At 37.1% G+C, this 14206-nt stretch overlaps 1 protein-coding gene across 4 annotated transcripts in view; it reads left to right on the top strand.

The window, feature by feature from the left end:
• The window catches only part of LPIN1 (lipin 1), an 81066-nt gene extending 68695 nt beyond the window's left edge, over nt 1-12371 (top strand). For all 4 annotated transcript variants that reach the window (XM_068183440.1, XM_068183441.1, XM_068183442.1 and 1 more), the window contains 5 exons: nt 805-891; nt 3652-3804; nt 5637-5751; nt 7873-7976; nt 8833-12371. In XM_068183440.1, the coding sequence (XP_068039541.1) occupies nt 805-891; nt 3652-3804; nt 5637-5751; nt 7873-7976; nt 8833-8992 (619 nt within the window). In that variant the 3' untranslated portion in view covers nt 8993-12371. The remainder of the gene's footprint in view (nt 1-804; nt 892-3651; nt 3805-5636; nt 5752-7872; nt 7977-8832) is intronic.
• The last annotated feature ends 1835 nt before the right edge of the window (nt 12372-14206 follow it).

Genomic DNA, 14206 nt, shown 5'->3' with positions numbered 1-14206 from the left:
AACTTCTCATTTGGTGCCAACATAAATTAACACCTCTCCCCACTTTGCTTTCTTAAGCTTCAATAAAGTGAGTGGGATCTATTCTCTCTGCTATTGATCTGCCCAGAGTTACTGAATCACTTCACCTTACAAATGCCAATGCAAATCCATCCTAACCCACTGCCCAATATTTCTTCCTCTAAGATGCAAGTTATTCAGGGTGTGGACTTTTTGCTGTGTATCTGTACAGAGCTTTGTCAAGCAAGATGCTCATTTGCACTATTATTATAGTGTAAATAATTTTCTGTCATATAAAGCAGGAAATATGTTGAAGCTAGAACAAATATTTCAAAACAGTTTACACCTGACCAACTCCTGGCTTAATGTGGAAAAGTTAGTTTGAAGTAAGCTAGACTGTGACTTACCTCATACTTTCAATTTCCCATAAACTTCCATTATGGGTAGGTTTTGTTTATTTCGAAAACAATGTAAACTCAAAAAGTATGTTTATCATTGGTGGCCTCCTAGAGGTCTGAGTGATGGCCTGTGTGCTGTGACTTCTGTACTATCTTTTGTGGCACAAGCTTATCCATCTTGGGGCACAGGAGTAATTTAAACAGCGTGGCCAAGGATGAGCATGTCAGTCTATCTAGAAAAAAAAGGGAAATAAACTAATTCTCTTCTAAAGACAATCAGTCCCTTACAGAATACCTTTTTTTTTTGTTTGCAGCTACCCAAGTAAGTTAGTGGGATTTGTATTAGACTTGACTGTTATTATAAGTATGGGTTTTTTCAGCTCAGTTATATTGTTTTTCCTTTATTCAGGTCAGATACTTTAGGTCATATTTTGCCAACTCTTGGCAAAGACTGGACGCACCAAGGAATTGCGAAGTTGTACCATAAAGTGAGCCAGTGAGTATTCAGTAAATGTGTTCATGAATCTGTGGCTTGTGTTTATTCATTTGCACGTAAAAATTTAAATTTCTCCACGCTTCTCTTAACCTATAAGGGCGACAATTTCATCAATTTCTTGTCACTTCAGTAATGCTTACACATTAACGTCTCCTGCATGCTATGCAGAGCAAAACCTGCTTTGTGATAACAAAAGCAAAAGCCCCTATCTTTGAGTGGAGATTGCCCTTTAACTAGCCTAAACAGATACAGATAGTTCCCAAGACCGCAGTAATTTGAATGGGTTCTGCAGTTGCAGGAAATGGAACTTCCATGCAAACTGGGAATTGCAGCAGTATTAATTCATAGCATGCTAATATACCTTCCTTTCACTCCTTGTTGAAGACTGTGGCCCAGGGTGGTCACTGTCGTTGGAATTCTTCTTGCTAACTTGACTTACCTGGAGTTTGTGCAGGGATGGAACCTAGAACTTACGGAATGAATCTGTTTGGCAGGAGTTCCCTTTCTTTCCACTGAGTAGTAAGGGAGTTCTTTGAAACAGTTTTGATTTGAACTGTCTAAACATCGAGCTTCTAGTCACGCAAGCTAAATCTCATCCTTAAAGCACAGCACAATGTCTTATCTTGACTAGAAATCTATCAGTTTTGGATACTCACTACTAATACTATTGTTGTTTTACTTGTATAAATAATGAGCTTCAAAGACATTGATGATGATCTGCTGATTGTATAATTTATTTTATTTCTGTATGTAAGTGTTGCTAATCTGTTGTTAAATTGCAAGGTTGGGAAGGATCAATCTTAAAATATTTATGTCATTGGTTAATTTTGAGAGCAAGCGATAAGTAAAAGTTGCTTAAAATGCCATTTAAAATTATTGAAAGTCAACAAGGACCATGCTGTGAAGGGCCTAAGGAAAAGGTTTAACCTGGCAACCTGCTGTATTATAGCCCAGTAACTGACCTGTACTGATGTCTGCTGGTCCACAGTAATAAATATCTTCCATGCTATTGGAGCAGGGACTTGGATTCATCATGTTTACTTGTGGCTTTTACATCCTATGTAATTCTTGGAGAAAGATGGGCATCTTCAAAAAGCAGCTCAATATACCTAGGATCTAACCATGTTTAGAATTTTTTTTTTTCTCATTAGCTCTTGAAGAAGTGTCAGGAAACAGTATATCAGCTATGCTTTAGGTTAGTTAATGTCATTAACATTATATCCAGATAGGACCTAGAGGAATTCATTCCAAAGCAATGGGGATGTTTCCTCTGATGAAGATGAACAGGAGAGAAACAATTAGACTGTACCAGCTCATGTGTGGTGATATGTGGCAATGCCTCTAGGTGAGCAAGGCTAGTGCAAAAGTACAGGTTCCCTGTTGGTTCCCTGGATACATTTTGCAATGTAGTCAAGCCATTTTGTACACTGGATGATCAAAGACAGAGTATGGGGATCTTTGTAATTACCCCTTGAGAGGAAAAAAAGGAAATGAGGAAAAATGAATTGATGTCTGAATGGGGTCAGATGGAGTATCTGATTTTAATTTTTACAAGGAGGATTAGTGTTTGCTGTTTTCTTTTATTGCAAGAATGTCAGCTTTTCTTATATATTTAAATTACCATAAATGTTTGAAGAGCCTCTGGTACAGATCACAACTCTCCTCTTAGTTAATCTGATTTGTTCTGTGTACTAGAGTTATGCTAAGGTTCATTTAATGCTTTTTGTTTTACATGGATGATGAATTATTAAATTATGGGTGTTGGAATCTAAATTATGCCAGAGACACTTGTCTTCAAGTTAGACAAATGTGTTCACAGAAAAGACAGGACAGCCTGGGAATTCACATGCTGAGTTTTGTGTATAACCTCTGCATTACATTTGGTGAAAATGTTAATTACTTTTTTAAATTGCAGTTGTTATTTCTGTGCCTCCTAGCATTATCAGTTGTTAGGGCTTTGATGATCATAAATATAGGGGGAAAATAGATTTGAGTCATGTTGGTTTTCAAATTACTGAGATAATTATGTCATGGCTAGATATTACAACTGAACACCATATAAATGCTTAATAGATAGAGCTAATGACCATGTGTGCACTGAATACAGTATTTCTTTATTTTTTGAGAAGCAATTTTTTAATAGGAATTGGAAAGTAAGCTGCTATTAAGTTGAACTAATATCAGATAGGATTCTGTTCTATCATGAACAGAATCAACGGCAACCTGTGACTTATACCAAAACGTTCATTTCAGCGTCAAGTTAAAAATTAGTTCTCATACTCTGTTTCGAAGCTCATGTTGTTCCAGCTTGAGAAAATATGTTACTGCTGCTGGACATCTCTTTTTGCAGAGGCCTGAGAGGCAGGAATGCAACACTGTTAATATAACAAAGGCCAATACACCTTTGTCTGTTTATGTCAAGTGTTTTCCTCTTTGCTGATGTCTTTTCAGTTAATTCTAAGGGCAGTGGTTCCACCACACAGGGGTGGAAAGGTAACCATAAGGAGTCATAAGGCCTGAGAGGAGCAGAGATAAATGAGCCCTCTTTAGGTGTAATCACTAAATGTAGCGGGGCTAGATGGGTTTTAATTATCCAGTTTTCTGGCATAAGTGTTTTTACTCCTTTTAAATTAAGTCTAGGTTAAACATACTATTTAACAGCCGTGATTTGATTCATGTAAAAGTAAAACCTCAAAATTATTGCTATCTAAACACCTGCTTTATTTTTACAGTAGTTTCTTCTTTTATATCCTCTCACAGAAATGGTTATAAATTTTTGTACTGCTCAGCACGAGCTATTGGAATGGCAGGCATGACCAGAGGATACTTGCACTGGGTCAATGAAAGAGGAACTGTGCTGCCTCAGGGGCCAGTTTTGCTGAGTCCAAGCAGCCTATTCTCAGCTCTTCACAGGTAATGCAATTTCACTTTTACAGAGAAGGAAACTCTTGAGGTTGGTGGAGGCTGAATTGTCAGCTTTTTTAAGTAGGAGTGCTTGAAATAATTAATTTTTTTTTACATATTGGTACAAATTTAATTAAGAAGAAATTTTGTTAGAGAAAGATTAAAATTCAGTAGTTACTCGATATCTGGGTTTTGCCTAGTTTATATCTTAGCTGTATATTAAGGCACAGCTGTGTTCACTGTTTACCAGTAGATACTGCTTGGTGACTTCATGTGTTTAATATCGTGTATTCATATTTAGCTATGGGATAAATGTGGACATTTTCATAGCAGTCACTCTTGTCTTTACCTGTAAGGTGTTCCAGTTGGCATAAGTATATTTTTGTGGAAGTTATTTCTTGATGGATTTTGAAGAAATTAATGTGAAAATGAAATTAACTTTTTATATGCCTGACTGCATTCTGGGATTCTGTGAGGACAATGTTATCTTTTCTAGCTGTTGAAGTGTGGTGAGTGAATAATAACAGCACAGATTATTAATATTGTACCTTCTGCCTAATTCAGCAAAGCATGTCAAGTGATTACTGAAAATATTTTAAGCTGTTAAAAGCTGCTGTGACAAGATATATTTCATTAGAATTTTTAATGAAAGGTTGTTCAGATGTTCTCCTGATTGAGTGACATGCTACAGGCTGTCTTACCAGTCACGTTCTAAATATAAGAAACCACGGAGGTATTACAGTACACTTCTCAGACTGATTAATAAATGCAGTGAAAGGTAGTTGCTGTTATCTTATGTTCCTTGTATCTAGAAATACGTTCAAAATGATACTCCTTTTGGTATCTTCTCTAGACTAATGAATGCCCATTTTCTGTGTACACTATTGTAACTGCTGAGGTGTATGGGCAATAAATGACTTCACTGTTCTATCCATAAATTTAATCCTTGTAGATTTGAGATCAGGTGTATGTGAGACTGAGGAAAGGTGGTTTTATGCATCTTTTGCACATTCTCAGGCATTGATTTATACATGGATCTGCTCTTCCAAAGGGCTGCTTTACTCCCATGAAGCTTCTGTACTGTTCACATCTTCCTAGACATTTGTGTTGGTACTAGGATCTAGGATTCTGAGCTACTTAAGTGTTTTTGTGTCATGCTGGCATCTTCCTATGTTACGGGAACTCCAGACTCTGTCACCTGTTCAGTCCTCTTGCCAAGAGAAGCTGTTGTGAAAGGGCTTTTGCCCAGAGATGAGGTATCTCTTGTGTTCATTAATGAATTCTCTATTCTGCAAGAAGCAGCTGAAGATAAATAGAAGATTCCTTTATTCCTTAACTTTTGCTAATTAGCAGTAGTGGAGAACCTGACTGTAATTCTGTCTTAACAGGCTGAGGTGCTTCTAGCACATACGGTGCTAGAGGATTGCAATCCTTTTAAAAATAAAATTTTAAAAAAAGCACCATAAACAGTGAGGGCTAATATAATCGATGAATCATTCTGCAGTTCTCAGGAGGCAGTTTACTTGGTAGGAGTTTATTCCTCATAAGGATTGGTTTAGCAGCTACTCCCTGTAATCCACTATCCTTGATCTGTAGCCATCATTGTAATATAGATTTCAATAGAAGTTACCTTGTTTCAGAGGATTTATTTACTGTGCCCATTATGTAAGCTTGGGAATACTGTTTTGTCTTCATGGGCAATCTGACTTCTAAAAGATTTATTGGAGAAGGGTGGATGCTATGCAGTAGTATCTAGCTAGGTGAAAATGTTGAATAAAGAAGATAAAATGGTTTTTGGTGTATTTCATGTGTACTTATTCAGCTTCCCTTTATCGTTTCAGGGAGGTCATAGAAAAGAAACCAGAAAAATTTAAAGTTCAGTGTTTGACAGATATCAAGAATTTGTTTTATCCTAACACAGAACCCTTTTATGCTGCTTTTGGAAACAGACCTGCTGTAAGTAATAGCTAAATTTATTTCTATTGCAAAGAACAGAAACATTGCTGTTATTTCATGGTTCTGTTGTATTAGAACCTAGAAGCTTTAAATGAGAATTAGGAACATTTTATTAGGCCCTGTAAAAGAGAAGGTATTAAGGTTCATCCTCAAAAATACCATGATGTAGGATTCAGAGACGGAAGAGCAGCAAAGTAACTATGTTATATCTGCATAAATTAGCAGTTAAGCTTGTGAAGAAACAGTGATCTCATTTTAATCCACACAGATAGTGTCAGTGAGAGAACTGTGGGCGGGCAGAAAATATTTCAGATTAATGTTGGTGGGACTTACACTTCAATCTCTTAAGTACACTCAAAAAACCTTGAATGTCCCATCGAAGTCGAAAAGGTTCTACATCATATGGAAAGTGATATATTTGACATAGAAGACAGATCTGTGTCACTCATTGGGAGACTGGATATTTGGGCTATAGAAGGCTGCTTCTCCTGCCCTTGACCAGAGAATGTTTTTGTGCATCTAGAGAAAGAAACAGTCTCATGGGCTTGGGCTGAGGGGGGACCCTGGCATGTAATTATCCCTTCTTTAAAAGCATTATGTCAGAGCTTACAGAGGTCCGCACTATCCCATTGCTGTATTGAATTACAGGCAGCTTAGTTTCCATTATCAAAGCACTTTTAAACATATCCTTAAGAAATAACATTTTAAAAACTTCTGTGATGTTGTATTATAGATAATAACTATCTCTAGTTCCGTTTGTTTGAACCTCAGGGAAATATGCATTCAAATAATGATTTTATTTCAATACTATTTCAAGTAAAACAGTAAGTTACTGTTTCTAAAGTAATTACTGGTAGCTCACTCCCATGCTTGCTGCCTGAGTGCAAGCTTCAGGTGTGCAACGTACTACAGGTTTTGTATAGCTCAGGATCACAGCTTTCTCAGTTTTCTGCTCTGGGTTTTCTGTTGTTTTTCTGTTTTGATGTTTTTCTTCTTTTTCAAGGTTTGTTGTTTTGTTTTTTTTTGGTTTTTTTTGTTTTTTGTTTTTTTTTTTTTTTTTTTTTTTTTTTTTTTTGTTTTTTTTTGTTGTTGTTTTGTTACGTTTTTGGTTTGGTTTAGTTCGGTTTGGATTGTTTTTTCCAAGAACAACCTCCGGGAAATTTCTGTACACATGGGTGTTACAGGTGTAGACAGTGTGTGGTGGACTGCCATGATGCTGAATTCTTGAAGTGATTGCTCTTTACTTCTGTTCAGTTACTTAATGTCTTTGAACAGTCTTTACAATATAGAAATAAAAATAAATTTTGTGGCTTTATTAACATTCCAGTTTTTCACCATCTTGGCTTTTAAAACCATGATTTATATTGGCAAAATGGAAATTGGTTTTGCTCTGATCTTCTGGGAGATATTTTCAACTTTGGTTTTGTCAAGCTTTTCTTCAGAGCAGATCAAAACTTATTTATTGTTTTCTTTAACGATCTGGATTTCGTAGAAGGCATTCTTAATTCTGACTTCTAATTGTACTTCCCATAGTTGTATCTGCATTACCTGCTGGGGCTCACTGCTGCTGTTTTGGCATGTATTTCTTGCTTTCCCTCCTTTTCCCCCTGCTCTGACATGGAGTATGCCATATGAATATGCCACAAATCTGAACTCAGGAGCTAAGTGATGACTTTAGTACAGGCATATTTGTTATGAATTTTGTGACCTTGTCCTTGAAAAATAATTCCTGTTTCATATGTCAGTTACACTTTAACCTCTGTAACTGTTGTAACATACTTGGTACAATGCACACAGGACATCAAATATTCTCTGAAAGAAAAATGAAGGTGCTTTTACACCAGATGTCATTAGTTCTTTACTGAATGGTATTATTGTGTCAAGGGAAGTTACTAAAAAATTGTGGCAAACTTCTTATCTAGCAGCAAATTGTCTGTTTCATGAACATTTCATTAGATTGACCTCATTTGTAACATAATGGAGAATTTCAGGCACACAATAACTAGGTAAATTTAATACCAGTTCTGTGTAAATATGTTCTTGCTGTAACATATTACAGCAAGATTACTCATGGATTTGCAAAGGCAGAATCATGATTTTTCTTTTTTATATTCTTTTTAGGATGTTTATTCATACAAACAAGTCGGGGTTTCTTTAAACAGGATATTTACAGTTAACCCCAAAGGAGAACTTATACAAGAGCATGCAAAGACAAACATCTCATCGTAAGTAATCTTCTATCCCTAACACTTTATGGACTAAATTAATTTTCTGTAACTTATGACTCAAGTTGCCCAAAGATCCATTCAACTTTAGTAATTAAAGATTGTTTTGAATGCTTTAAACAAAACAAAAAAGATTTAGAATAAAATACAGACTTTCCACTTCCCTTCAGTTAAACTGACAAAAAGATTTTTTTTGTATTTAGTATAAAATACTCCATTTACTTTAATCATGTAAAAGATTTAGAAGTGGATGATTTAGTCTGCATAAAAATGAGACTCACTAGTTTGCTGACACCTTTTCCTGGCTTTTTGCTGCCTTTTGCTGGCCTTTTCAAAATTTCCTTTTCCTGGATCTCCTATCTAAAAGAACCAGAAAACAAAATTTGAAGAGAGGCTCAAGTGCTTCCAGAAAGATGCTTAGGCACTGGTAAGCCCTAACACTGAAATGGCTTTTAGTAATGTTAAGTGCTGGTGTCCTTAATTGAAGGGGAGCCATATGTGTATAAAATATGAATAATCAGTTGAGCAGGGAGCTGCTTGAGCCAAGCTGGACAGAAATGGAGAAGCAGAATGTGATGCTTGAATATTTTAGCAGATGATCTGGGTGTAAAATGGCATCTGTTTCTCACTAGGTAAGTATCATTTGTTAGAATGAATGGATTAGAATGAATTTCTTATCCTAACTGTGAATTCTTTCTGGAAGCTGGGCACCAAAATTAAATTTCGTTTTATTTCTTTGAGGAGGGTGACTTTTCCACTTTGTCTGTTTGTAAATGTAGTCATTCCTGAGTGGTTGGAGACATTAAAAAATAAAAATTAAATGTGTCAGCATTCTTTTTTTTTTTTTATTTTTCAGCTATGTTAGACTCTGTGAAGTGGTAGATCACATTTTCCCTTTGCTGAAAAGAAGTCATTCTTCAGACTTCCCTTGTTCTGACACCTACAGCCAGTTCACCTACTGGAGAGAACCTCTGCCACCGTTTGAAACTCAGGATGTACATCCAGCCTCATCTTAACCGCATCTCCAAATTGTTGGTCTCACCTCAGAGAATGGGTTGGCTTGTGTTGAAAGGACACGACTTGGCTTTTGCTGTTGACAATTCAGTTGGAACCTGTGAAGTTGTGAGCATTGCATTCTTCTGTTGTGAGCAAACTTGGAATGCTTTTTCATATTTAGTCAGGTTTCCAGACAAGAGGAGCCTTGCTAGAAATAAGAGTTGCTTTTCTAGGTCCTCTCCCAGCTCCTCAAATTTTGCCATGCACTTTCATTATATAAGGTCAATTAAAAGTGCAGTGATGTTGGGGTTGCAGGTAAACATGCCATAAGGTTGTAAAGTGATTCCATGTCTGTTCTGCATCACTGAAACCATCTTCCATCCTGTCAGAACCCCTTGCTAGTAAGGGAGCTGAAGGTGCTCACCATTCCTGACATTATCTGGTGTCACAGACAGGGATTGCAATCTATATATCAAAATCCTGCTTTCTGAAGGAGCAAATGATTCTTCCCCTCTCCCCTTGCTTGACCAACAACTGTTTGTTTAAGAGTTAATTACTGGTCTGGATTCTCAGCAGATGTAAATCAGTGTAGCTGTGAAAAACAATTGAGCTGTGTTTGATTTATTCCAGCCTGTTTTGACATGGGACATTTCTGAGGAAATAAATTATGTGTATTTTAAATAGAAAGTAAATTAAATAGGATGGCCAGATTCTTCCAGTCTTTCTCAGTTTGAGAACTGTCATGCTTCAAGAGTAGCTTTTTGGATCAAGGTAAGTGTTCAAGTGGAAAATACAGGCCACTGTGGGTAGTGCCCACCTTACTGAAGCGGGTGAATTTCAGTAAACACATCTTTCCCACACACAGTGTGCTGAGGTTGAAGATTTTTTACTGAGCCAAAAATAGTAAGGATTTTATCAAAATGGAATAGTTTTGTTTGAAATATTATTTTGGTTAAAATGTGAATTTTGATGCTGGTGAATGATGCATCTCAGGTTTTTACTGTATGGGTTTTTTTGCTTTGTTTTGTATCATAAAGAATGGATACTTTTAGTGCAATTTACTCTCCTTTAAGGTAATGAAATCTCCTCTTTTTTCTTTTTTTTTTCCTTATTTATCTTGTCACAAGCTCTATAGATAGTGTTTTGACAGCCTTAAGACTGAACTGTGTGCACTAAAAGCAATACTGTGGATCAGTTGATAACATTTTCCAAATGGTCTGCCTTTACACAATGTGGTACTTGAAATATGGACCCCAAGTGCCCACATGCCAAATGATTTCAAATTAGGAAAGAAACTTTCTTCTTCCTTTTGAAATACACTGAAAAGTCTAATTGCTCTCTGAAATGCTGAAAATGGCATCATGGGTTTCTATGTACATTGTATTTCAGTGTGACTACACTGGTGGTTCACAAGCTGTGATCTCTGCCAGCTTGTGATCTGAGGCTATAGTACGTGTTTTGCAGCTGCTTTGTAGTGTTTTCACTTAAGAGTTTATTCACAGGAAAGCAGAGTGGTCCAGCAGAAATTTTAAGATGTGATTATCGTTGATTATCACCCAGAAATTTGGAAATGGCTGCTCTGTATCACATTTGTTCTGTAACAACAAATTCTGGTTTTGCATGTCAAGAGTGATAGCAGTATAGATAGGATGGTAACTCTCTGGTAAGGGTTTTCTAAGTTTTAGTACTGAAGACTTTATTTGGGATCTTAGTGGGCCAATTTATGATTTCTCTGTGCCTTCAACAGTAATGAGAACAAGTGCAATGCTTTACATAGCTTCAATGTGCAGTGGAGAGCCCTCCCTAAGTCTTCCTTTCACATGAATGTTGCTACTTCAGGAAAGGTAAATACCTGCTTTGGACATATCGGGACACAAAGAGGAAGAAATAAGTGTTTGATAAGCCAGAACTGATTGTGTTCTCTTGAAAGTTTCAAGAAAATGCAAACATCTTTTTACTTCAAGGTGTAAAAAATATGGGGTGGATTTTCTGAAAGACAATCAGGGGAGATGGCATATTGCCAAACTGAGATGATTGCATCTCTAAATGTAGCCACACTTTCTTTTAATTCTCTATTAATACTTGTCATTAATGATTGAATAAATGGACAGATGTACTAGCTGCATTCTATTTAAATTCAGTTTTGGTAAAGGCCTACTTCAAGCCATTTATTATGTAAAATATATAAATAAAACAGTGAGAGGCTGTTAGTTTTGTGGTTTTTATCCTTAACAGTAGTTAAAATCTATTTTCCCAAGATGCTACACACAGCAACTCCCACCAGAAAAGATGGTCCCTGAATGTTCTCCACAATTAAAGCCTGTGATATAACTTAATAACTATATAGTATAACTTAATAAATAGGCAGTCCAGGGTTGTTTGTTGCCTTTAGTGTTTAAAACCAAATGATTTTGTGAATGAGGAACTGTTGTAATTGTCAGATCGTGGCCACAGTGCAGTGCTGGTACAGGTAACCCTGAGGTGCTGCAGAATCTGTCCCAGTTTTTCAAGATTTGGTTAAACAAGGTTATGGCTGACTTGATCTGTTGTTGGTAGCCATCTGCTTTAAGGCTGAAGTTGGACTGCATGACCTCCAGGGGTCCCTTCTGACCAACTTTTATGTGATTCTGTGACGTTCAGCACTTCAATTCCGAGTTCCTGCATCCTCCTTTGTATCCGAAATTGAAATCTAGCTGAACAGTGTCAGGAATGTGTGTTGCTGTAACTTGTTTCAAATTTACTGACTAAAAAGACACATGAAAATCAAGGATTTGACCTGCTAGAAACATCACCACACTTTTCCAGAAAGTATAAGACATTTTGATTTGGTAGCTGAATAATTTTAGCGTAGTATTTAAACTGCTTTGTTAATTCATGTAGAAGAAAAAGGTATGGTTTAAAAAATTGCTACTCTTTCTGTGAAAGAAAAAAACCTTGCTTGCAGTGTAATGCTGGTTTTTGTTTCAGAAAGAATATGTTAACATAAGTATGCAGACACATTAAATCACAGTATATTCTATTAATACAATACAAAGAAACTAGAATTTGCAGCAGTGAGAAGTGGCTAATGTTTATTTTCTTGATGCTGATGACCACACCACTCTAGCTGGGTCATGGGAGGGAAGAATGTTGTACTTGTGACATTAGTTATGCTGAAGATAAAATGTTACTGCTTTAATTTGGGGAAGGAGGAGAAAGAGGTATTGGGTATTTTTTATTTGTAGATATGGTTTGTTATTATTTGAAAGCCTATTTATATACAGTGTTTACTCTGTATATGTATGTGTTACTTCAGTGATGAAAATAGTTTTAACACTTCATTTTGATCTGCTGAATGCAACAAGGGTTGAAATATATATTGTAATAAAGGCGAAAATAAATTTTTTCCTGACTTTTCTATTTTCCTGTATTCTTTGATCATGGCAGAGTGCTTTTGCAGAACTGCTGAACCATGGCTTTTGTATCTCCAGTCTCCACTACCTGTTTCTTACTGGGGCTATCCAGTATAACTTATATTATTTTTGCTGTTCAGCTGCAGTGTTTTACCCAGAGCCTTTTAAATCTGAAAAATTTAAGTCTGTTGAGGGAGATGGGGCCAGGCTCTGGGCTCTGGCTGTTTTGGGACATGGGAACAGCCCCTTGGAGCCAAGTGCAACCAGATGGGAACTGGAGCAAATTGGACCAGTCAGAAATCCTACCCCACCCCAGCATTTTTGAATCTTCCTTTTGTCTGATTCCTAGTGTGACCTAAGCAAAAGCTGTCCATCTGTTTTGAATGGGGATGTTGTCATCCATGGCAGTGAGACCAGGTAGCCTGTTCTGTGGGGCTGCTCTTCTTTGACATAGGCCATCCTGCTGGGGAAAAGCCAGTAACCTTTTTTTTTCCTCCTGTCCCTGAGAACACAGTGTTGCCTTTTGCTCCCACTGCCAGGTTTGCTGAGCAGACTCACTGCAGTGCAGTGATAGTGCCAGGCCTGTGTGTGCTGGTATGAAAACAAAGATGTTTGGGATTGATAAGGCTCTGCGGCATCTCAAGTTCTCTGTTAAAAATACAAAAGCAGCCGTATTTGGGCAGCCTGCAGTCACTGCTTCTTCAGTCTTCTCTATCTTCTGAATGTCTCTGCCTTCTTATAAGCATTTACCCTGGAGCTCTGGAGACAGACTTGGAAATGAAGGTGCTCTTTTAATTAAAAGTCAGAGAAATGGTGCTTTTGCATCAGTAAACCAGACTGTATGAGGACACACACATTGCTCCTGGAATATCCCACTGACACTAGAGATACAGCAGTCTGAGGGAGGAAGCTCCTTAGCAAAGACCATAAAGTTGTTGGGGGGGATCTTTTTATGCCACAGGGAAGGTAGGGAGTATTTCCTGAATACTACATTTTCATTATAAATAGATAGCCTTAATTCAATATGCATTGCATATGCTATCAGGTACCTCAGGATAGTTCATTGCAAGAGGTAGAAGATGGTTGATGTTAAGAGCTAGTGCCTAAGAATATAACTCATTTAACTTTCAGCTCTTAATGAATGCATGAAAAGGTGAAGTCTGAGGGTTGTTCTTAGTGGGTTTTTAGTGGGTTGTTCTTTGTGTTATGGTTGTTTTTTGTTTTTTTTTTTTTTTTTTTTTTTAATTTCTTTTCATAAAAGTCCAGCAAAGTATGGTGGTGAAGGGAATATACTCACAGTGCCATGACCTCAGGTAGTCTCACTCTTGTGCTTGCAGTAAAATACAGGCCCTCATTGTGTTCAGTAGCATTTTGGAAATATGCAGTCAAAGGGCTACTTGTAAAGGGGAGCCAAGAGACAGTGCTGAGGAATTACAGCTGTTGGATGCTGTGGGAAGAAACCTTCATCGAGACCTTTCCAGCCATTGGGAAGTGAGGGAGAAAAATAAAGGTAAAATGAGAAGGTTGTTTTTTTTTTTTTTTTTTTTTTTTTTTTTTTTTTTTTTTTTCTAAGGGGAACTAGAGAAAGGGAACAAAACCAGAACAAGTGGCCAAAAAGCACCTTCTTGTTCCTACCCTGTGCTGACCCTGGGTGGAGCTGGGTCGGGCACTGAGCTCTGCCTTATGGCCCCTTAGCAGTGCAGCCTGAGATCCCGTGTGTCTATGCTGCACAGAAGACATCAGAAGGCCATTTTGGCTTCATTTGCCAGACAGAAGAGAATAACATTGAACAAAAGGAATTCTATGCTCAAGTGTCCAAGGAGTACTGCTAATAGCAAAACA

The sequence above is a fragment of the Anomalospiza imberbis genome, chromosome 3, assembly GCF_031753505.1.
Source record: "Anomalospiza imberbis isolate Cuckoo-Finch-1a 21T00152 chromosome 3, ASM3175350v1, whole genome shotgun sequence".
Lineage (NCBI taxonomy): Eukaryota > Metazoa > Chordata > Aves > Passeriformes > Viduidae > Anomalospiza > Anomalospiza imberbis.
This window is presented reverse-complemented; position numbering and strand designations above follow the sequence as displayed.